The sequence below is a fragment of the Anticarsia gemmatalis genome, chromosome 29, assembly GCF_050436995.1.
Source record: "Anticarsia gemmatalis isolate Benzon Research Colony breed Stoneville strain chromosome 29, ilAntGemm2 primary, whole genome shotgun sequence".
NCBI lineage: Eukaryota > Metazoa > Arthropoda > Insecta > Lepidoptera > Erebidae > Anticarsia > Anticarsia gemmatalis.
Window position 1 is genome coordinate 697,973 of NC_134773.1, and position 25,050 is coordinate 723,022.

At 36.2% G+C, this 25,050-nt stretch overlaps 1 protein-coding gene across 4 annotated transcripts in view; it reads right to left on the bottom strand.

The window, feature by feature from the left end:
• Positions 1 to 2,094: 2,094 nt before the first annotated feature.
• The window catches only part of gkt (tyrosyl-DNA phosphodiesterase glaikit), a 62,621-nt gene continuing 39,665 nt past the window's right edge, over positions 2,095 to 25,050 (bottom strand). For 2 of the 4 annotated variants that reach the window (XM_076133417.1, XM_076133416.1), the window contains 13 exons: positions 13,937 to 14,035; positions 13,189 to 13,339; positions 12,856 to 13,013; positions 11,599 to 11,778; positions 11,023 to 11,125; positions 10,589 to 10,711; positions 9,907 to 10,002; positions 8,892 to 9,062; positions 7,542 to 7,698; positions 6,986 to 7,088; positions 5,968 to 6,067; positions 5,197 to 5,410; positions 2,095 to 3,429 (listed from right to left, as the gene is read on the bottom strand). In XM_076133417.1, coding sequence (XP_075989532.1) covers positions 3,307 to 3,429; positions 5,197 to 5,410; positions 5,968 to 6,067; positions 6,986 to 7,088; positions 7,542 to 7,698; positions 8,892 to 9,062; positions 9,907 to 10,002; positions 10,589 to 10,711; positions 11,023 to 11,125; positions 11,599 to 11,778; positions 12,856 to 13,013; positions 13,189 to 13,339; positions 13,937 to 14,009 — 1,752 coding nt within the window. In that variant the 5' untranslated portion in view covers positions 14,010 to 14,035 and the 3' untranslated portion in view covers positions 2,095 to 3,306. The other 2 variants (XM_076133415.1, XM_076133414.1) reach the window with 2 other exon arrangements.

Below are 25,050 nucleotides of genomic sequence, written 5' to 3' on the forward strand. Positions count from 1 at the left end.
TTTAGTAACTTGATAACTTATTTTAGTAACTTGATAACTTATTTTAGTTACTTAGTAACTTATTTTAGTAACATGTTAAGATATCTTCACGAAATGTTTAGTGAGTTTAGTAACTTGGTAACTTATTTTAGTATTTTGATAACTTATTTTAGTAACATGTAAAGATATTTTCACGAAATGTTTAGTAACTTTAGTAACTTGATAACTCATTTTAGTAACTTTAGTAACTTGATAATTTATTTTAGTGACTTGATAACTTATTTTAGTAACATGTACAGATATTTACAGGAAATGTTAAGTAACTTTAGTAACTTGACAACTTATTTTAGTAACATGTAAAGATATTTTCACAAAATGTTAAGTAACTTTAGTAACTTGATAACTTATTTTAGTACTTTAGTAACTTGATTACTAATTTTAGTAACATGCTAAGATATTTTCATGAAATGTTTAGTAACTTTAGTAACTTGATTACTTATTTTAGTAACATGTAAATATATTTTCATGAAATGTTAAGTAATTTAGTAACTTGATTGCTTATTTTAGTAACTTGATAACTTATTTTAGTAACAGGTCAAGATATTTTCATGAAATGTTTAGTAACTTTAGTAACTAGATAACTTATTTTAGTAACTTGATAACTTATTTTAGTAACATGTACAGATATTTTCACGTAATGTTTAGTAACTTTAGTAACTTGATAACTTATTTTAGTAACATGTAAAGATATCTTCACGAAATGTTAAGTAACTTTAGTAACTTGACAACTTAGTTTAGTAACTTGATAACTTATTTTAGTAACATTTTGTCTTATTTTAGTAACATGTAAGTATGGATATTTTCACGAAATATTAAGTAACTTGTTAACTCATTTTAATAACGTGTTAAGATATTTTCAGGTGATGTTTAATAATTTCAGTATGATGTTTAATAATTTCAGTATGATGTTGTATTTGCCAGATGATTTGGCAAGGGATACAAGGAGACAAGAGATGGTTTTAGTCTGATTTATTGCGAGTATAACAAGTGCTTATATACTAACAAATACGTGAGAATGTTGCTGTGTGAATGCTTGTGCCCTATCTGTATACCTACGTGCTAATATTTATGTACGTGCTGATATGTACGACATAGTCGCTACATTTAATAATTTCAGTATGATGTTTAATAATTTCAGTATGATGTTTAATAATTTCAGTATGATGTTTAATAATTTCAGTATGATGTTTAGTAATTTTCAGCTAAGTTTTGGTAATTTCATGTCAAGTTTATAGTTTTAGTATGAATATTAGTAATTTTCATGAAATGTTTAGTAATTTTCAGGATTTTTTAGGAATTTTCAGAATATTATGTTATTTTCAGGAAATGTTTTGTAATTTTCCGGAATTGTTAGCCATTTCGGGAAATGTTGTTATTTCACGAATTGTCTAGTCATTACAGGAATCGTCCAGTCATTTCAGGAATTTTCAAATTTCAGGAAATGTTTAGTCATATAAGTGAGATGTAGGGAATGCAATCCCGACTCGAGATCCCTCGCGATCAGAAATATCAATCCCGCGGGATCCCGAGATTTTCGGGATCCCGTCTAGTTAGTAAAAATAATACAATTCGAACGGCTTGTTTAATGTAATATGTGTGTGATAGTGTGGTGAATGCAATAAATTATTATTTGAAAGAAAATAAAAGCCTTTATTTTTCAATATTACTAACAACGTAACATAATTAACAGGTGTAATAACATGAACATAATCAAAAAAGTAGGTGTAGCTCCAGGAGATCAAAATAAAAAGTAATCACATGGCATTTTGAAAGTAGCCTCTTAAAATACAAAGTGTATCAATAGTACGAGCTTCTAATCGGCATCTTAAGTCTATTGCAATGTAGCCAACTGCTGAAAATGCCCTCTCCGACAATCCCGAACGGGATCTCGTCATATTATGCTTCGGGATTGATCCCGAAAAAATACACGGGATCTCGCGAGATCGGGATCCCGCGAGATCGGGATTGCATTCACTAGTGAGATGTCTAGTAGAACAATTCAGACGTAAGCGTAGCCGCGCTGGTAAGTTAGTATAGAAGAAAATAACAAACACATAATTTAAAAATTGTTTAATTAATATCTTACAATAATCTTATAAAAATACATACTTAATTAATAATTTTAATTTCTTATTATAAATGTTGTCAAACAATTTGAACTTAGATCCACTTGAAAATTACTTGAAATCAGTCAAATCAGCTACTCTTTATGAAATGTCAAAAACACATTTTAATATGAGTCTACGTTCAGTTTGATAACAACTTCTTGTGTTCAAGTTGTTTGGCAACACTTATAACTGGATTAACAACATTATATTTATCCTAATATTATAAAATTGTATTTTGTTTGGTTTGGAATTGAAAAAATTAAATAAATAAATAAATATGATTGGACAACTCACACACGGTCATTTGATTCCAAACTAAGCAGAGCTTGTACTGTAACCAGATAACTGATAAACATACTTATATACTTCTAAATACATACTTATATAGATAAATTAACATCCAGGCACAGAACAAATACTTGTGCTCATCACACAAAGATTATTTGAAAAGAAACAATTATTTGAGGATCGCACTAATAATTGTTTCAGGAATCGAACCCACGACCTCTCGGCGCAATGATGTCGGCGTGGTGACCTTAACCACTGCGCCACGGAGGCAGTCAACAAACTTCGGGAACAAGGTGTAATTTCATATATTAGGTCGGGGGAAAGTCTTTTCGCATTATAGTATGTATGAAGTTGAAATAAAATATTTTCTCTACACAAAAATACTCGATATTTGGGTACCTCACGAGCTCACTGAAAGAAACCTAATGAACCGTGTACTCGCTTGTGATTCTTGAAGCCAAAGAGATTTATTACAAGTTCATACATACTATAATGCGAAAAGACTTTTTCCCCGACCTAATATGTATTTATTATTATATCATCATGTTGTATGCGTATGAGCAGTGATAGCCGAGTGGTATAAGTTGATACCTCCCACGCAAGTGGTCGCAGGTTCGAACCCAACACACCAATGACTTTTCGAAGTTATGTGAGTATTAGAAATAATTATCACATGCTCCAACGGTGAAGGATAACATCGTGAGGAAACCTTACATGCCTAAAATTTGTTTTTAAACATTTATTGAGGGCATGCAAAGTCCCCAACCCGCACTTGGTCAGCGTGGTGGTCTCAAGGCCTAACCCCTCCCTCATTACGGGAGGAGACCCTTGCCCAGCAGTGGGACAGTAATTAAATTTATCATATTGTATGTTATCTGAGGTAGTCAGAAACCCAAGGATTCATATCTTGTGTGTATTTAACAGGCGGCAAGTCGTAAGGAATTATTAAACGATTCTTAGCTCCAGCTGACAATGGGAAGAAATCTGCATTTATCTGAAAATATATAAATAATATTTAGAACCATTTTCACAATTTTTAGATATTATACGCATACAAAGTCCGATTTGTTAAAAATCAGTTAAGTGTACCTAAATATTCAGAAAAACATGCTCTATCGATTGGTGAAAACATATATTGTTTATCGTTAAAAATTAGAAAGTTAGCAATATGCATAAGTGGTTATCTTACACAAAAATATTGCAAAAATCCATATCCATACTAATCACTACATAGTATAAAACAAAGTCGCCCATTTTGTCTGTAGTCCCTTCGTATGCATAAAACTTTAAAACTACGCAACGGATTTTGATGCGGTTTTCACTAATAGAAAGAGTATTTTCTCCGACAGGTTTTTATATATAATTGAAATACATTGAAACTATATTAGCTGAGTTATAGCGATTTATGTCCAAGAAGTCAGAAAAAAAATCTAATTGAAGATTGCATTTGTGCGTGCGCCGCTTATACCGTTGGATACAAGTAAGAACAATGTATAGCAAAAACATTGGTCTTTATTAGTTCTACAAAAAAGTCCGCGATGACATATATCCAGCTTTTTTATTTAAGTCAAAAAACTACTTTTCTGTATTAAAAAAACATTTAATTCGTTGGGTGATGTTTAACTGGTGATATAACCAATAATACATATATCCTTATCAAAATAAGTAAGTTCATCATCACGAGCATTTAATTTAGATTATTTTTGCAGTTTACAGTGTGTTATTTAGACATATAGTTTAGGAGATATCACGATATTAGTATTGCGGCACGGTACGGGCCGGCTGCGGCGGCGGGGGCAGCGTCCCTATAAATAGCACATATAATTACTATACTAATATAATAAAGCTGAAGAGTTTGTTTCTTTGTTTGTTTGAACGCGCTAAACTCAGGAACTACTGGTCCGATTTGAAAAATTCTTTCAGTGTTAGATAGCCCATTTATCGAGGAAGGCTACAGGCTATATATCATCACGCTACGACCAATAGGAGCAGAGTACCAGTAAAAAACATTACAAAAACGGGGAAAAATTCACCCATTCTCTCTTATGTGACGCAAGCGAAGTTGCGCGGGTCAGCTAGTAATATTATAAATGCGAAAGTAACTCTGTCTGTCTGTCTGTCTGTCTGCTACTCAATCACGCCTAAACTACTGAACCAATTTGCATGAAATTTGGTATGGAGATACTTTGATACCCGAGAAAGGACATAGACTATATATCATCACGCTACTACCAAAAGGAGCAGAGTACCAGTAAAAAATGTTACAAAATCGGAGAAAAATTTCACCCATTCTCTCTTATTGGACGCAAGCGAAGTTGCGCGGGTCAGCTAGTAGTATATAAATGTACTCTCATTTCTTAATTCATTTTACCCTGCTAGTGGTGACTTGAACCCGAGAGGTAGAGTAAGGGAAGTTTGTTAGGATCGTATACCAAGTGGCATTATCTGGTCTTTGCCTATTAAGGCGTGATTTTATGTATGTACTAGCTTCTGCCCGCAACTTCGTCCGCGTGATTTGTGACTTATGACAAAATTTCCATAAACACTTTAATCCCATATTTTGTCCCCTTGGGGGTAGAATTGATCAAAGTCCTTTTTTATTTAGATTTATCTTAGCGGAATACTTAAGTCATAACATCTACCTGCATGTCAAATGTCAGCTCGATCTGTCCAGTGGTTTGTGCTGTGTGTTGATAGATCACTATGTCAGTCAGTCACCTTTGAGTTATATATATTTAGAATTGTAGATAGATGTACTTACAACAAACTTAGGTAGAAACAACACTCCGGCCTCATAACTCATAAGCCTTAAGGCTCCATTCCCCTTATTAACTTGCCCCCAAGCCGCTTTGCTGATGTTGGCCGAAGTTAGCAGGTAGTAGGGGACCTCCCCCCCCTCGCCCCCCACTAGGCGGGTGTAGGACTTGATGTGGGGCATCGCTTTATTGCGAGCGGTATGACGGGCTTGCCATTGACTGAAAAATAAAATAATAAATTTTATTAATCAATGAAAAAGCAGTGATAGCCGAGTGGTATAAGTTAACACTTCTTACGTAAGTTGTTGCAGGTTCGAACCCGAGGCAACACTAATGACTTTTCCAAGTTATGTGTGTATTAGAAATAATGATCATTTGTTTCAACGGTGAAGGAAAATATCGTGATGCAACCTTACATGCCTGAGAGCTTGCACGCCTCAAAGGTCACTTAGGCTACTTGAACAACTTTGACACTAGGTTGTCCACTCTGCCGTCCTCTAACTATAATGCCATTATCTACAAAAACAATTTTTCGAGATATTCGATAAAAAGGCGCAAGAAAAGAAATGTGCAATGCTGTTTCGTAACTATCTGGAAACTGCGATTTGAAATATCTTTAGCAGCATCTGGAAACAGCATTGCATATTTCTTTTCTCGCGCCTTTTCGCGAATATCTTGAAACAAAATGCCGTTATATACAAAATTGTTTTTGTAGATAACGGCATGATAGTTAGAGGACGGCAGCATTAACCATACTATAGATAGATAGTACTTACTATAAGAAATCATTAAGCCACGTCTGTTTCGCGTGGGCATCAGCAGCGTAAGGTAGACATCCTCCGCCGAGCAAATCGTCGTGGGACTGACGGACGTTCTCTGAAAATATATATAGTATATCCTAAGATTTACCAAGAGAATAGGGGTAAAAGTTCGAAATAAAAGAATTATTCGGACTTTTACCATTGAGAATTGGTAAATCTTAGGTTTTCCCGAAAAATCTTAGGATTTACCGCAGTCCGGGCTTTTACAGTAACATATACATATATTTTATTAAACTTTACATATTAGGTCGGGAAAAAGTCTTTTCGCATTATAGTATGTATGAACTTGTAATAAAATCTCTTTGTTTTCAACAATCACAAATGAGCACACGGTTCATTAGGTTTCTTTCAGTGAGCTCGTGAAGTACCCAAATATCGAGCTTTTTTGTGTAGAGAAAAGATTTTATTACAAGTTCATACATACTATAATGCGAAAAGACTTTTTCCCCGACTTAATACATTTTATCTACACTAAAATAGATTCTAAAATACGCTAAGAATTGCTCTTGTGTCGCGGGGACTTTTAAACATACAAACAACGGACACAAAGTACAACCAGACATGACATAACTATTTGTGGATCACACAAATAATTGTTCCGTGTGGGAATCGAACCCACGACCCCCCCCCCCCCAACTCAATAGTAGCGGCATGGCAACCATAACTTCTGCGCTACCCACAATAAAATACATTAGCTAAACCTTTAACAGACATGTACATAACTTTTGCTGACATTTGCATACATTTTTTACATTTACATTTTATTTACGTGTGAATAGTGAACGCAAATATTTGTGAATGTATAAAATTTCAGAAAGTGTACATAACATGTATAAAAAAATGTATAAAATTCTTTGTAAAATCGTGACAAAAATGTATGTCAATGTATATAACCTTATGTAAACTGTATTGAACATGTATGTAAACGACCAAAAATGTAATTAAAAATGTGTGAATACTTTATAAAACTCACGTAAAGACGGGTATATTATCTTGAGTTCAGGCGGCGCAGACAGCATTTGAGGCATGTCGCGACTCTTAGTGAAATTATGTAGAAAGTCACCCGTCAGCCATAACTGAAACAAAATATATATATTTTATGTTTTAAAAAGACAACTCCCGCACTAAGAATTGCTCTTGTGTCGCGGGGACTTTTACAAACATACAAACAACGGACACATAGTACAGCCAGGCACGGAACAATTATTTGTGGATCGCACAAATAATTGTTTCAGGAATCGAACCCACGACCTCCCGGCGCAATGGTAGCGGCGTGGCACAAGAGCAATTCTTAGTGCGGGAGTTGTCTTTAATTATTTATTCCTTTATTTAATTTGTTTAAAACATTTATTAAGGACATGCAAAGTCCCCAACCCGCACTTGGTCAGCGTGGTGGACTCAAGGCCTAACCCCTCCCTCATTACGGGAGGAGACCCTTGCGCAGCAGTGGGACATTAATGGGTTAAATTTATTTATTTTTTTCCTTTATTTTAGGCAACTGAAACCCATAGAAAATACAATAAATATACCTTCGGTTCTTTCCCATAGCTTCCGATACTACTTGCTTGAGCAATAAGCGGTGCTTTCTGAGCGTAAGCGCAGTGTTGCCTCAACAAGGTACCGACCCGCAACATACCCCAGTCCATGTCGGGATGAGAACCTGGGACCGATGCTACTAGGAACACACTGAAACAATATACATATCACGCCTGTTGAAATCAAAAAAATAATTAATTTAGGTCAAATATTGACACTTATGATAGTCGTTACAATTACTGAATCTACCACTAGCTCGGAAAGTGTACAGTCTTATGAGAAGAGCTAGCAACTAACTCACACACTCTTTTCAATCGCCAAAAGTTTTACAATGTGGTTGATACAATAATTGATCATGCGAGGAGCTGCCTACATAAGAGCTATTATACATAAAGGTGAACTTGACTCCCTCTCTCTGTCTCCCTCTCTCCCCCCCCCTCTTTCTCTCTCTCGCTCGCTCTCTCTCTCCCTCCCTCTCTCTCTCTCTCTCCCCCTCTCTCTCTTCCCCTCTCTCTCTCTCTCTCCCTTTCTCTCTTCCTCTCTCCCTCCCTCTCCCTCTCCCCCTCTCTCCCTCTCTCTTTCCCTCTCTCTTTCCCTCTCTCTTTCCCTCTCTCTTTCCCTCTCTCTTTCCCTCTCTCTCTCCCTCTCTCTCTCCTTCTCGCTCTCCCTCTCTCTCTCAACTTCGAGGTTAAGCTACGGAGGCCAAGGTTGTTCTGAGGATGTGTGATCATATTATACACACCGAGTTTCTCCGTGTTTCGGAAGGTACGCTAAATTGTGTGTCTCGGCTGTCAATTTAAGAGATCTTCGACAGCCGTTAACAGTACTCAGAAAGTAGTAGTAGTAGTTTCAAAGTAGTTGAAAGTCTGACAACCAGTCTTAGTATCGTGTTATAAGCCAGGTAACTGTGTTGTGGAGGTCAGATAGACAGTCGCTGCATGTAAAACACTGGTATTCAGCTGCATCCGGTGAGACTGGAAGCTGACTCCAACATAGTTGGAAGAAAGACTAGACTGATGATCACCGTCACTTTTCCTAATAAATAATTTATCAGAGAACTAGCTGACCCGCGCAACTTCGCTTGCGTCACGTAAGAGAGAATGGGTCATAATTTTCCTCGTTTTTGTAACATTTTTCGTTACATCTCCGCTCCTAATAGTCGTAGCGTGATTATATATAGCCTGTAGCCTTTCTCGATAAATGGGCTATCTAATACTGAAATATTTTTTCAAATCGGACCAGTAGTTCCTGAGATTAGCGCGTTCAAACAAACAAACAAACTCTTCAGCTTTATAATATTAGTATAGATATATAGTATGGATAGTATGAATAAAAAAACTCACTTAATATGACTAAAGTCACATCTTTTCACTCTCTCCACGTAATACGCGAGTGCGGCCAGGTGATAATGGTTGAGGTACCGCAGCAGACTTCGTTTGAACATGGTCGGGGACTCCCCATCATGAGGCATGGCGTCTGCCGGCAGTTCGGGACATGCGGGGCTGAACCATAACCTGGAAATTATAAAAGACTATTTGAAACTAGCTGACCCACGCAGCTCCGCTCACGCTTTCTTGTTTTTATTAATACCACGCGTTTTCAAATTTAATCACCTTTTACACCTTCTCTGGACTTCCACAAATAATTCAAGACCAAAATTAGCCAAATCGGTCCAGCCGTTCTCGAGTTTTAGCGACACTAACGAACGACAATTCATTTTTATATGTATAGATGATAAATAAAAATTACTACATATTTTTATCGTATGGTTAGTGGTCAACCTAGTGTCAAAGTTGTTCAAGCCGTAAGGCCTTTGACATGGTTTAACGACGGTTATCTTAATTGACAACAACAGGGGCCGACTATTCAAATAACACTATGCAGTTACCCATCTATGGAATGTCCGCACTAAGGACTGCTTAACTCACAGAACGTTTACCGACCGGTGTGTTTTGATTTTGTTTTAGAAAAGACAACTACGAATTGCTCTTGTGTCGCGGAGACTTTTACAAACATACAAACAACGGACAAAAAGTACAACCAGACACGAAACAACTATTTTTGGATCGCACAAATTATTTTAGCGTGTGGGAATCGAACTCACGACCTCTCAATTAAATAACACAGTTCACTGGTCTCAATGAAACTGTCTTAGCCGAATTTTGGTTAGAAGTACATTATTAATAGTATTTAATATAATGACAACATGTATGTATGTGAATGAAGCAAGGGAAGTTTGTAAGGATCGTACCAAGTGACGTTCTTTGCTCTCTGCCTACCTCTATGGGAAAAAGGTGTGATATTATGTATGTATGTCATTGTATGTTTGTATGTATATATTATTATAATAAAACTCACCCTTGCGTCCTATTCTCCCAGTCATCGTAGTACAAATTGGCAGTAGATATGACCACTCTTAAAGACCCGTCTTCATAACATAGGATCATCATTTTACTGTGAAAATACAAAAAATGTATGTATTTTTATTAGAAAAATAAAAACAATACTACTATAATATGTTTTCTCTTTTTCATTTCGCTAAGGAGTGAAAGAAACCAAACTCTTTATAAGCCTTTCATAACTTCATATACTTTTAGGAATAAGAAGGTAAGTTTTTAAAAATTTAATAAGTCAATGTTAATTTATAATCATAAAGTTTGCAGTTAGTTCGCAGTTGGCTCACAGTCAGACTGCAGTAACTGTAGTTAGTTTGCAGTTGACTCACAGTCTGACTGCAGTAACTGTAGTTAGTTTGCAGTTGACTCACAGTCGGACTGCAGTAACGGCAGTTAGTTTGCAGTTGACTCACAGTCGGACTGCAGTAATGGTAGTTAGTTTGCAGTTAGCATGCAGTCGGACCGCAGTAACTGTAATAAGTTAGCAGTTGGCTTACAGTAGGACTGCAGAAACGGTATTTAGGTTGCAGTTGGCATGCAGTCGGACCGTAGTAACTGTAGTTAGTTTGCAGTTGACTCACAGCCGGACTGCAGTAACTGCAGTTAGTTAGCAGTTGACTCGCAGTCGGACTGCACTAACTTACGTGTGATGTTTCCCGAACGGTGTGGACATAGTGACCTGATGCGCTTCAACACGAGGTTTCTTCTTAGTTATGTTCTTTAATTCTGAACATTCTTCTCCGTAGAGTATTGTGAGTTTTTTTTCACTGAAAATATTATAAATATTAGGTCGTGGAAAAAGTCTTTTCGCATTATAGTATGTATGAACTTGTAATAAAATCTTTTCTCTACACAAAAAAGCTCGATATTTGGGTACCTCACGAGCTCACTGAAAGAAACCTAATGAACCGTGTACTCATTTGTGATTCTTGAAGCCAAAGAGATTTTATTACAAGTTCATACATACTATATTGCGAAAAGACTTTTTCCCCGACCTGATATTATTACTATGTTTAACTGGTGTTTTTTTAAAAAATATTTGTCACCCACAGTATGCATGTATGTAAGTTAAACTTACCTATATCCAGCGAAATAGTACTGTGCTAATAGCCATCCTATTTCGACCATAAAGTTAATTTGTAAGGAACATCTCAGTTCACCTAGACTGCGATCTAGAATCTCTGAAATAAACAAAAATTACATTATAGGACTGTTATATAAGTTACTTCTAAGTATCTATTAGATAGTAATATTTAAACTATTTTTAAAACAAAGTCCCTATTTTAAAATTTTTGAGTAAGTATCCACAAGCTAAGATAAATATCTAAGGTTAAGCTACGCTTGCCGAGGTTGGTCAGCGGATGGGTGACCATCTCATACATATCGAGTGCCTCCGTGTTTCGGAAGGCACGTTTAATTGTGGGTCACACCCGCCATTTTCATAGATATTTGACAGTCAATAACAACTTGAAAGTCTGACAACCAGTCTTACTTAATATCGTGTTATAACTCAGGTAACTGTGTTGTGGAGGTCAGATAGACAGTCGCTGCATGTAAAATACTGGTATTCAGCTGCATCCGGTGAGACTGGAAGCCGACTCCAACATAGTTGGAAGAAAGGCTAGACTGATATATATTAATAAAAACAACATACCTTGAAAAGTAATAGAATAAGGTTGGACATGAGTTTGTTTGCTGTCTTTAATAGTAGTATAGAATATATAATATGGCGCGGCGGCCGCGTGCTTGGCGGCCATCTTGCCGCGCGGTGCCACCACGGTGAGGAAGTCCTCCACGCGGCGGGTCGGAGGGACTATTGGGTGGTAGTCACTGTCTGGAATAGAGGGGAGGTTTGATAACTTTGCCAAGTACAACTTTGCCAAGTACAACTTTGCCAGGTACAACTTTGCTAGGAGCAACTTTGCCAGGTACAACTATGCCAGGTACAACTTTGCAGGTATAACTTTGCCAGGTACAACTTTGCAGGTATAACTTTGCCAGGTACAACTTTGCCAGGTACAACTTTGCCAGGTACAACTTTGCCAAGTACAACTTTGCCAAGTACAACTTCGCCAGGTACAACTTTGCCAAGTACAACTTTGCCCAGGTACAACTTTGCCAGGTGTAAGTTTGCCAGGTGGAACTTTGCCATGTTGGTAAATAGGAGAAATGTAAAATTGACAATTTTACCAAATAAGGACAAAATCAAATCATTTATTCATTTAGTTCAAATATTGACATTTATGATAGTCGTTACAATGGAGAATGTTAACAAATTTGGATTATTAGCTCTCCATATTCTCTGTTAAAACTAAAAAAAATACTAGTGAAAGAATTACTTTGATACGTCAATTAGTTTCCGATTTATAAGTAAAACAAGTTGTAACCGCGCGAGTCGGTGTGACGTCATTGTACATTACGGTAAGTCTGGCTCACATAGTCTTTTTTAATAATATTTACTATTATTACACTTTAAATGTAATAAGCAGACGAAAACACAACAAAATACTGCATAAGCTATTACATCTACGGCTGGAGACTTGATATTAAGCGGGACGCGGCCCGCGCGGCATGGTGTACTATGACGTCACGCTGTTAGCGGGACTCGATATTTTTTGAAACTTTGAATGCTTGTAAAATCAAAACTACTTGGTATTTTTGACTAAAACAAAAACTAGTTTTCATGTACATGTACAGGCTTTACTGAGTCAAAATTTCAAGCGATTTGGCATACCTAGTAACATTCTCCATTACTGAATCTACCACTAGCTCGGAAAGTGTACAGTCTTATGAGAAGAGCTAGCAACAAACTCACACACTCTTTTAAGTAGAGGGTGAGGTTTAACTTTGCCCATGAATTGGTTACTTAGCCTGGTGTAACTTTGCCTCAAATTAAAAATGTTAAATGTACCTCTATTCTTCTGTGAGGGTCCTGAAGCAGGTGCAGCAGAAGCAGCAGGGGCAGCAGGTGACCTGGTCTCTGTAGTCTTGAGGTCTACTCGAGGAGACTTCTCTTTACTGCTTTCTCCAGAACTTGCTGGAGATGGGACCTCTGATGATTGTGATGTACTGAAAATTAAATAACAATATTCAATTTAAGCCAGTGAAAAAAAAAGGCTTAAAGACCGTTGTCAATTAAGACAACAGTCGTTAAGCCATGTCAAAGGCCTTTTGGGCTTGAACAACTTTGACACTAGGTTGGCCACTAAGCATACGATACATAGATAATACAATAAAGACATACCTACTACTAGGTTCAAAGTTCTTCCCGGGCGTGTAGATCTGTTTGTGCAGCATCATCTTCAATTGATCTACGTACATCTGTCTCTGTGCGTTGTACTTGGACGGCAGAGGGAAGTCTCCGCTGCCAGTGTACGAGTCTAGGATTGATTCTACTGGAAGAAAAATATATTTGTTTTACACTACCTGACTAGTGCAACTTCGCTTGCGTCGCATAAGCAAGAATAGGTCATAATTTTACGAGTTTTTGTATCATTTTTTACTGGTACTCTGCTCCTATTGGTTGTAGCGTGATGATATATAGCTTTTAGCCTTCCTCAATAAACAAGCTATCCAACAATAAAAGCATTGTTCAATTTGCAACAGCAGTTCTTGAGATTAGCGCGTTCAAACAAACAAACAAAGTCTACAATTTTATTATATTAGTATAGATACATAAAACCATTACCTGCTCATGGTAGGTAGACAACAAAGAATGCTATTTGCTACGATTCTTAAAAACTTTCTATGTTTCGACTTTGAAGTCAGATAAACACAAAAAAAGTTTGAAAAATAGTGGTCTATTAATACTTCAGAACTTACTTTTCGAATAAATTAGACACAATTTTAGCTGAGAATTGATTAAGGGCAGATTACAAGTAAATTTAATTTACTTTCACCCAAAATTTTGTTAAAACGTAAAGACAATATGGCAAGGAGGATATTTTTTGAAGATTCGAAATATATTAAAATTTTGTGTTTTTAATACTTACAATGTGCATGGCTGTATTCCTTAAAGTGTATAGGATTCAGTCTATAGCATTTATCACCGTAGGGACACTCCATTTTCGGTTTTTTCGGCGTTTTATCATCTGCAACGTGAAAACATAGTTTACCGCAAACCGCACCCATATTTCTAACAGAACCTCGTCTTTAATGGCGGGAAATGATGTATAATTACCGTCCATTTCTGGTTTCCTTTTAGTTGATGTACTCATAGCAAGTAATAGGGGGTAATTATAAAATAATTGAACGAATTTGAAAGTAAAAATTGTTGTGAAGCTGTGACTTAACAAATGTCAATTTCAAATTTGAATTTGACGTTTACAGATGACGTTGGGTTTTTCGTTTAGAAATACAAAAGGAGTAAAAAGGTTTTATTACTACAGGTACTTAATAAACATGAAGTTAACGTGGTTTAAATATAATCTTATTTAATTTATATAAAAATATATTGTAGACAAAAAATTAAATGACATACATAATGAACTGATTATTTTTTATTATTTTAGCAGCTTGCCAAAGTTTATAACTAAGCCCGGTAGATGGCACTATACGCTGTAAATAAGAGGGAAGGGTGGGTTTTTCAATTACCTGTTTAGTGAGGTACAAATTATATATAAATACTATTGAAGAATACTTCTCTTTTTCTATTTGGCATTTAGTTGATAGACCCGTTGCCTTGCTTCTATAAGATCGTTTGAAATAAAATGGTCGTACGTTTCTAGTACATTACATTAACTTTACAACGAAGTACGAATTTATAATCGGCGTATTTTTTTAATAAAATTAATATTATTTGAGTAAAGTTCGGCAAAGAAATAAAAACGATTATAGACAAATAATTAAAAAGGTTATTTTGACCAAATACTCAAACACAGCCTAAAAACCTAGTTCATAAGGACAATATATTATATCTTAATAATTGTTTTAAACCTAAAATCTTGAACAAAAGTCCACCAATTTGTCTTCAAATTGAAGCGAAGTCGTGTAACAAACTAGTGTAATAGTATTAGTCGCAATAAGATCGTTCCCTGCTAATCCACCGAACACTTTATACAAGGGAGCCTGCATTACGAACGATATAAATTTCTGTCTCTTTAGCCAAGGACGGATTTGGGAACGAAACTTTAATTTTTTTTTTGTTTTTATTTTTATTTTGTTTATGTCGATCTTTATAAACACGGAGATATTCATAAAAAAAATGTTCCGTCGGAAAAAGAAAAGATTATGTATCTAAGACAGATAGTTAAATTCAGTTAAAATTATATTTTTGCGAATTTTATGATGCATTATTTACTTTGCTTCACTACATAACAATTAAAAAGCAATGTCGGACAATAATAATTACTATTGAAATTCATTCAAAATTAAACTAAGTACTTACCGGCTTTTCTTATATTGTAATAAACAGTAATTCGTGAGAAAATGTTTGTAAAGTATTATAATAGGGTTTTATATATGAAGTTAGTTGCATAAGAAGCAAATTGCATTGAGCCGTGCTGCTTCACCTACGATTTTTTTACAATATTTGTTGTTGTTTTCTCTCCAGAAAACCTTTGCCGAGTCTTAAAGATATTTGAACAAAATCAATAAACAATAATCTGTCGAATTTGTTGAGCCGTGCTTGAGTTTGGCGTTTAATAGCACATTTGGCGATTCAATTTGATATTTATGATTAAGTACCTATTTACCGCTCAATTAAGTGTTGTCTTTTTTATACAGATAAATAGCAAAAGAAAAACTACACAAACTATAACTTCACCAAAAAGCTCATAGTGAAAAATCTTAAACTTTTTTCCGCCATTTTGGTTCCAATTCCCGCCCTGCGAGTCAGGAATTCACGGCATTTAAATTAATCGTCTGTACCGAGGGGCGCCATTGTAACCGTCTTTATATTTCAATGAGATAACACTTTTATTTTATTATGCTTTTTGACTGTATATCGCCACTTTTCTATACATTTTAGCGATTTAATAAGTCGCTTTAGTATGTTATTGATTTTTATAAAATATTGCTCGCGTAATCGAAAAGTATCCCAAGAGTTAATACAGGTTATAAACTATAGCTGTGTACATAATTCTGTTATAATTAATTGAGTATTTTCTGCGTAAAAGAGAGTAACAAACATCCATCTTTAAATAAATCTTTTTTATTTATAATAGAAGGTCCGCAGGTTCGATTCCCACAATTGAGATAATTACTTGTGTCATCCACAAATTATAGTTGTCACGTGTCAAGTTGTTTGTATCTTTATAAAAGCTCCCGCGACACAAGAGTTATTCTTAGTGCGAGAGATGTCTTTATAAAATAAAATAAAACATATAATTATCTCAATCCTTAGCTTTTCATTTTAAACTATTTTTGATACACACATAAAATCACACCATTTTCCCATAGGCAGAGAGCAAAGAACGTCACTTGGTACGATTCTTACAAACTTCCCTTGCTTCATTCACATACATACATATTGTTATACAGGACCGCCGGTTACGGACACCTGACCTTACTGCTTCAGATAGTCTGAATATACGTAAGCATTGGTAAAAAGCTTAGATTAAATTAAACTTTTTCTATTTTACATTGCCGACTTAAAAGATTAGCGGGCTCGCCGTATTTCATAATAAACTCAAAATTGACTTAATGGATTTTTATTTAATTTTCATTAATAATATAGTGATTGTCAAGGAAAGTAACTTTGAAATTACGTAGATTAATATTAGGTCGGGGAAAAAGTATTTTCGCATTATAGTATGTATGAACTTGTAATAAAATCTCTTTGGCTTCAAGAATCACAAATGAGTACACGGTTCATTAGGTTTCTTTCAGTGAGCTCGTGAGGTACCCAAATATCGAGCTTTTTTGTTTCGAAGATCTTTGACAGTCGCAAGTAGTCAGATGCTTAAATGAATTTTCATGCAGATTCCACTAATTGATAGAGTAATTTGCGAAGAAGGTTTAAGTAATCATTTATTAAAATTGTAACCTGGCCAAAACCAGGGTGTATTGCTAGTCAAAAATAAATAAATAAATATCATTGGACAACTCACACACGGTCATTTGATTCCAAACTAATCAGAGCTTGTACCTACTATGGTAACTAAATTACTGATAAACATACTTATATACTTCTAAATACATACTTAGGTATATAAATAAATTGACAACCAGGCTCAGAACAGATACTCGTGCTCATCACACAAAGATTAGTCCCGGGTGTTATTGGAACCACACGCGGCGCTACGGTTATTGCGGCGAGGTGACCATGTTAACCACACAGACAAACGTCTAGATTAAAAATAGCTATAGACAAAGGTATAAATCTTTTTTAAAAAACACTATGTAAAAAGGTTTAAGTAATCATTTGTTAAAGTTGTAATCCGGGCAAAACCGGGGTATTACTAGTATAATCTATACTAATATTAAGCTGAAGAGTTTGTTTGTTTGAACGCGCTAATCTCAGGAACTACTGGTCCGATTTGAAAAATTATTTCAGTGTTAGATAGACCATTTCGACGGTCCCTACGTACATTCCCTCAAGTGGTACTTACGGGATTTGCCTTTTTTGTTTCCGTGACCTTCCGGTTGTCATATACTTTCGATTGATCAAAGAAAAATTAGTAAAAATGCTTTAATTCTACCCTAAATCAACACTCGACAAACCCCAGAACTACAACACTTCCAATGTAAAATGTCACTAGTGAGAGTTAAGACATTTTACATTGGCAAGTCAACAACACCCCCGCGCGCCTCCCCGTAACTCCCACATGCGGGCTTGTTGCGCTCGCGCAAAAAAGAAAATGAAAAATGTAAAAGATAAAGGTAAAACCATCAAAATATCGTCAGGTAAGTTGAATTTGACGTTTTATTTTATTGTACCTTCTTTAACTTTAATTATTAGTCAGTAAAAAGTTTATTTTTAATCACATTATCAACTTAAATTACTTTTTTGGTAATCTAAACAAGCTTTATTCAATTCCGACGTAATTAGTCGCTTTTGGTAGTGACGTTATTTTACTTGGGAATGTTTTGAGTCAAAAAGTCTTAAGTGTTACATAAGTGTTTTTACGTGGGAGAACATATACTACTGTTTTAAGTAACTGCCACTTAAGTTATTTTACATCGGGAATATTTAATTTAAAATGTAAGTAATTACCATTTCTGTTATTTTACGTTGTTTTTTGTTATTTTTTTCGGGTCCATTTTCGCTAGCATCAAAAGATGAACACTAAGATCTGGCTCAAATCCATGCAAAAATGAGTCCTACGCCACCCTCGGCTCCATTAGCTTCAAATTTGCTCGGTGATAAAATACTGTCAGATTCAAGTATAGCAGAAATATTGGAATCGCCACAACCGACGTCTTCTCTTTGGCTCCAGGGGGTTTCTCAATCACCTTCCGAACATCGTGTTCCTTCATGGACTCCAACTCCCGCTTCATCGCTGCTATCCACTCATGGCTATCAGGTCTTCGAAGGACTTCTTTGTACGAACGTGGTTCTTCCTCTAACTTGCATGTACTGTTGTAGCAATATAGTCCACTTTGTACGCTACGAAGCCTATTCCTCAAAGGATACCTAGGCTCTTCCTCGATATTCACACTTACTGTTCTGACTCTTGTATCACAATGTTCAGCATCAGATTCATTTGAATTCACAGGCTCCACAGATTCAACACAAGGATCTGTATCCACATCTGCTGAGTCTGAGCTCTCCTCCGCATCTTGAATACTGTCTGGGTCTGTCAGACGTGTTTCGTTCTCCACATGCCTCACGAAGTCTTTGAAAAAGTTCAAAGCTTGAGACTTCTCCCTGAGAAAGAAATTTACTAGTGAAATCGTCTACTATTACGAACATGTTACGAGCTCCACCATAAGAACGTTCCGACATGGGACCACACAAATCAGCATGTAATAAACTGAGTTTGTCTTTCGCTCGCCTTGCTTCACCCTTTGGAAAAGGTAATCTATGTGCCTTACCTCTTATACAAGCAGCACAAGGTTCCATTACACTTTTACCTCCAACCTCGATGTTAGGCAACTTCCGTAAATCATTCAAGTTAACATGCCCTAATCTACGATGCCAAAGTGCCAACGAGTCTTCAACTAGAACCGTAGCCAAAGCACCATCTACAATAGCAAAACAACAACCTGAGACTTCACTAGCAGTAACCACAAGTTTACTCGTTATCTCGCTTATCGATTGGTGAAACATCCTACAGCCATTAGAATCAAAAATAACTCTCCATCCATTCTGTACCAACTTAGATACCGACAAAAGATTAACTTTCAAGCCAGGCACAAAGGAACAATCTTTTACAGTTAACAAAACTCCTATCACATTAACTATAATATCACCTTTGCCTTCACTTGACATTCTATCATCATTTGCACACGTCACAACATTCTTATCAGTAACCTTAAAGTCTCTAAACCACTGCTTCTGAAAACTCATGTGTGTCGAGGCTCCACTATCGAGATAAAACGTCGAGGGGCTGAAGGATGTGTGCACCGACAGTGAACACTTGAACAGCATAACGCAACTTTCTTCGACTTCGAGGAAACCGTTGGTAAGCGTGCAGACCACATCCTTGTCCAGCATCGAGCAATCGGACTTCTTATGACCTTTCTTTCCACATTAAAAGCAGTTGTTTGTTTTGTTTTGTTTCTTCACTACTAAAGCCGAGTTCGACGAGGATTCATTTGAAGAGCTCTGAGCGCTATCTTCTTGTAGAAGCTTTTGCCGAACATTTTGAGAAGTAATCTTCATTCCTGAATGCTCTAGTGCCATCCGTAATAGTCGGTAAACATCAGGTATACCTCGCAAAAGTACCACGGCAACTGAATCGTCATCGAAACTTTGATTGATTTCTTTACGCTTTTGAGCGTGACTCATGACAGCAGATCGGTGGTTTTCCAGCTTCTTATCCAAGAGACAATTCATCAGAGTTATGCGCCTATTTATTCCCTTGTCTTCAAAAATTATTGTCAATGCATCCCACACTTCTTTTGCGTAAGTAAGATTTTGAACATACGGATACAGATGAGATTCTAAGTAAAGGCATATTAACGTGTATGCTTCTTGATCCTTCTCGATCTCCGCTTCATCATCCTTCTTTGGAAGTGTTGATGTATACTTGAAACATTTTTCTCGAGCAACCATATTCAACAAGTACCTAATTATGATTGCTCAATATTATTACTATGTAATATTTTATATCTTTATGATGAAGAAAAAGGTTGCCTATTGTGAATTTAATAAAAAAAGTTTATAAAATATTTCTTTTTATTTTATTATCAGCCCTTACCTCATGGCTTCCAGTATGCAAACACCGTAATTCAATATTATACTCAACGTAAAATTTAGTAAAAGGCAGTTACAATTTAGATCGTTGTTCAATCCCCCATGTAAAGATCAGTAATTACCACTTAGGTAAATGCTAGTCGGAATGTTTCCGATCTAAAACGACGGTTGTGACCAATGGAACATAAAATGAATATATTTTAACGTTTTTATTTTATTTTCTTATAAAAGACAACAAATAAAGACTTCGTGCAAAATTTCATAGCTCTGCGATTGATAGAACTTGAGATACAAGTGTTTGAAACTTCAAACCGCTCTCCTGTAAAATTTGCGTTTTGCAATTAGGTTATTGTACGTAGGGACCGTCGATTTATCGAGGAAGGTTTTAGGCTATATAACATCACGCTACGGCCATTAAGAGCGGAGAAGCAACGAAAAATGTTACAAAAACGGGGAAAATTATGACCCATTCTCTGTTATGTGACGCAAGCGAAGTTGCGCGGGTCAGCTAATAATAAATACAAGTTGACAAAGCAACCCCCGCAGGTGCATAATCCACCCTAATTTTGACTTTAGCTTACAAGTGGCGACATCTATTGTTGATACTGAATGATTTGTTATAAGAGGGGTGAAACTGCAATGTACAGTGACGTTAATAAGGACTGATTTGAGATTGGTGACCTTTAATGTTTTGTATAGTCTAAAAGCAGTGATAGCCGAGTGGTTTAAGTTAGCAACTCCCACGCAAGTGGTCGCAGGTTTGAATCCGAGGCAACACACCTATGACTTTTCGAAGTTGTCAGTAGTGAGTATTAGAAATAATTATCACTCGCTCTAACGGTGAAGGAAAACATCGTGAGGAAACCTTGCATGCCTAAAATTTGTTAAGTACATTTATTGAAGACATGCAAAGTTTTCAACCCGCACTTGGTCAGCGTGGTGGAGTCAAGGCCTAACCCCCTCCCCCTTGTTTGGGAGGAGACACGTCTTGCCCTGCAGTGGGACAGTAAAGGGGTAGAAAAAAAAAATATTTTTGAAAGTCTGATAACCAGTCTTACTTAGTATCGCGTTATAAGCCAGGTAACTGTGTTGTGGAGGTCTGATAGACAGTCGCTCCATGTAAAATCCTGGTATTCAGCTGCATGCAGTAAGACTGCAAGCTGACTCCAACATTATTAGGTCGGGGTAAAAGTCTTTTCGCATTATAGTATGTATGAACTTGTAATATAATCTCTTTGGCTTCAAGAATCACAAATGAGTACACGGTACACGGTTCATTAGGTTTCTTTCAGTGAGCTCGTGAGGTACCCAAATATCAAGCTTTTTTGTGTAAAGAAAAGATTTTATTACAAGTTCATACATACAATAATGCGAAAAGACTTTTTCCCCGACATGATAGTTTGAAAGAAAGGCTAAGCTGAAACACACAAATGTGTAAGTAGAGGTGTATAAAATACACCTACGTTTCGCTATTAACAATGTTAGTCACACATATATACCTACCTATATTAATTTGTTGTCGCGTTTTTATTAAAAATATCAACAAAATGGCGGGCCATCGTTAGCTGTGTGGTATGACGATTAATTCTCCTCTGAGTTCACATCAAAAGCGAACAAAATGAAATTATTTCATAAACTGATTCCACTTTGATCTCTACGGACCAGAGACAAGGAGGAACTGGACAAGATGGCGGACGGGTTCTGTATAGAATAACTTATTATTTGTGATCCCCGGCGGGTAAACGCTCAGTATGTTTACTTGTACAGTACATAGATGTAGGTGCAGTGTTTCAGCTGAGCGTCTCCGTGATACAAGTCACCGTTGTTGTTTATAACAACAGTTCACGACAAACGTACCACTTTGACACTAGGTTGAACACTAACCATAACGTTTAAATAATATAACGTATTTAAATACCACGCGGTTCCTTTTGCTTTTAATTTGGGTAAAGTAAAATGATTTAGGAGTTGTTATATGCAAGATAAGGCCCAGCGCAGACAGACCGGAATAATCCTCGCGCGGTCTCGAGCATTTTCTTTACGGCTCGCGGATGCTCGAGCATGCTCGCGGCTGCTCGAGCCTGCGCGAGGAAAACTTTCTAGGTTACCATTCTTCATTAAACAGGCCAGTTTTCGTGAAAATTCGTCAACGATGGTAAACTGGGCCATGATTATAATTGCTCTTTTGACTGAAGAAGAATAAAAATGACGTTCTCTCTCTTTAAACTCAGTAACAACATTGAAATTTTTCGTACGATGCTCGCGCGTCCTCGAGTATGCGCGGGGATACCCGCGCATCCTCGAGGACGCGCGAGCATTTTTTGTCAGGTTCAAGCAATTATGCACTTTATTTTAATTAATTTAAAGTTGATTTTCAAGTGCGTTAAAAAAATCCTCTCCGCTGCGCTCCTCTTGGTCTGCGCTGACCCTAAAGGAGTTATGTTTGGTCTCAAGCTTTCAAATTCATCCATGTTAAATATCATAACAAACTTTAAAGTTTTACACTTTTATTCATAAACACACTATAAAATATATTATGTTTTCTCTTTTTCATTTCGCGAAGGAGTGAAAGAAACAAAACTATAAGCCTCCCATAACTTCATATATTTTTATGAATAAGAGGGTTAAAATATAAACATATGTAATTTAACAGTATTTTTTTTTTATTATTTCAATGTCTTCCGAATTTGCTATACATACGACTAATAATAATTGCGATGGTTCACTCATATTGCGTGCGGAACCCTATAAATATCCAATAACAGGGTGCGGCGTACCAAAGCATACCTACCACAGGGCGAGGGTTGCCAACGTTAAATAATATTTGATCATCGGTGACAAATATTCTATTATATTATGGCAATAATAGATTAACTTGAATGCAAACATTTTTAATGGGACGGTAGTGTTTTTATGAGTTAAGTGGCGTAGTAGTTAAGGTGATTACTTTTACGGTATTTTGCGTTTCAATGGTCGCAGGTTCGACGCTGAGATGGTACAAATGTTTCCTTTTGTAAGATGCAAGGGCAGTTGTTTCGAGTTTGGTTGCACTTTTGTGTTCATTGTTTGTATGTTTGTAGAAGACCCCGCGGCCCAAGAGTCATTCTTTATGTGAGAATTACCGTATGATAAAGGGAATAACATTACTTGAAATAAATAACTTATTCACTTCAAGATTTCGGTATTTTTATCGGCTTATGAATATTGAGACTCGTGATAAGAACAACGTATATTTATGAGTATATCGCGATCAGAGCAATATGTCTTTCTAAAAGACTCAACAAAAACAAAGACAAAAAAGGACTAATTTTGTAACTTTACAAACAGCACCTTCGGAGTAATAATGTCATAATATTGTACTGACGTCGAGTCGCTTATGCCTTTACTTCACAAAGGGTGCGAACATGGAAATCACATCTTCAGAATGTAAAATTATTCTCTCCAATACTAAAATAATTATTATATTTATAAAACAGCCACATTCTCAATATTACCCATGAACGCGACTATTATTGTGTGTTGGCAGCCCCGCCGGTAATTATTACATTCCGCGGTAAGGCCTGCATTCACTCGCGAAATATGATTTGTTATAACATCGATGTACAAACACATATTTAGCTATACTTATTGAATATTTTATTTTATCGTATGGCAAAATCAAAATCAAATCATTTATTAATTTAGGTCAAATATTAACACTTATAATAGTCGTTACAATTACTGAATCTACCACTAGCTCGGAAAGTGTACAGTCTTATGAGAAGAGCTAGCGAGAAACTCACACACACTCTTTTCAATCGCCAAAAGTTTTACAATGTGGTTGATACAATAATCAAACAACGGACACAAGTACAACCAGACTCGAAACAATTATTTGTGGATCGCACAAATAATTGTTCCATGTGGGAATCGAATCCACGACCTCTCAACGGCGGGCGGCGTGGCGACCTAAACCACTGCGCCACGGAGGCAGTCAAAAGTTTAAGTAATTATTTGTTAAAGTTGTATTTTATAACTAGCTGACCCGTGCAACTTCGCTTGCGTCACATAAGAGAGCCATCCTTTTTCCCGTTTTTTTTTACATTTTTCACTGGTGCTCTGCTCCTATTGGTCGTAGCGTGATGATATATAGCCTATAGCCTTCCTCGATAAATGGGCTATCTAACACTGATAGAATTTTTCAAATCGGACCAGTAGTTACTGAGATTAGCGCGTTCAAACAAACAAACAAACAATCAATCAAACAAACTCTTCAGCTTTATAATATTAGTATAGATATTAATATATTTATCTGCCTCCTCCATTTTTCTTAACTCTCGTCTCTTATTCACTGGCGTCGGTTCATAGTAGCCATTTTGTGCTGATTAATTATTATGTACACCGTAATAACCGCTTACAACCGGCTCTAACCGGTTATACCCGGTTAACAAATTACATAACTAATTGCCCGTCCTATTGGTTTTCATTATAACGTTGGTTAAATTATATTATCATTTTGAGTTTGAGGTTAGGTAAATATATTTTGGGAATTTTTGTTGTCTATGCTACTTTGATAATATGAACGGAATATCTATCACAAGAGGAAAGGGCATGTCATAGTATTTCATTGAAGATGGCTGCCGCCAAACTCAACCGATGACATTTAACGCACACTGAAATATGAAAAGAATAAACGACTATTCCTAACTAGCTGACCCGCGCAACTTCGCTTGCGTCCAATGAGAGAGAATGGGTGAAATTTTTCCGCGTTTTTGTAAAAAAATTTACTGGTACTCTGCTCCCATTGGTCGTAGCGTGATGATATAC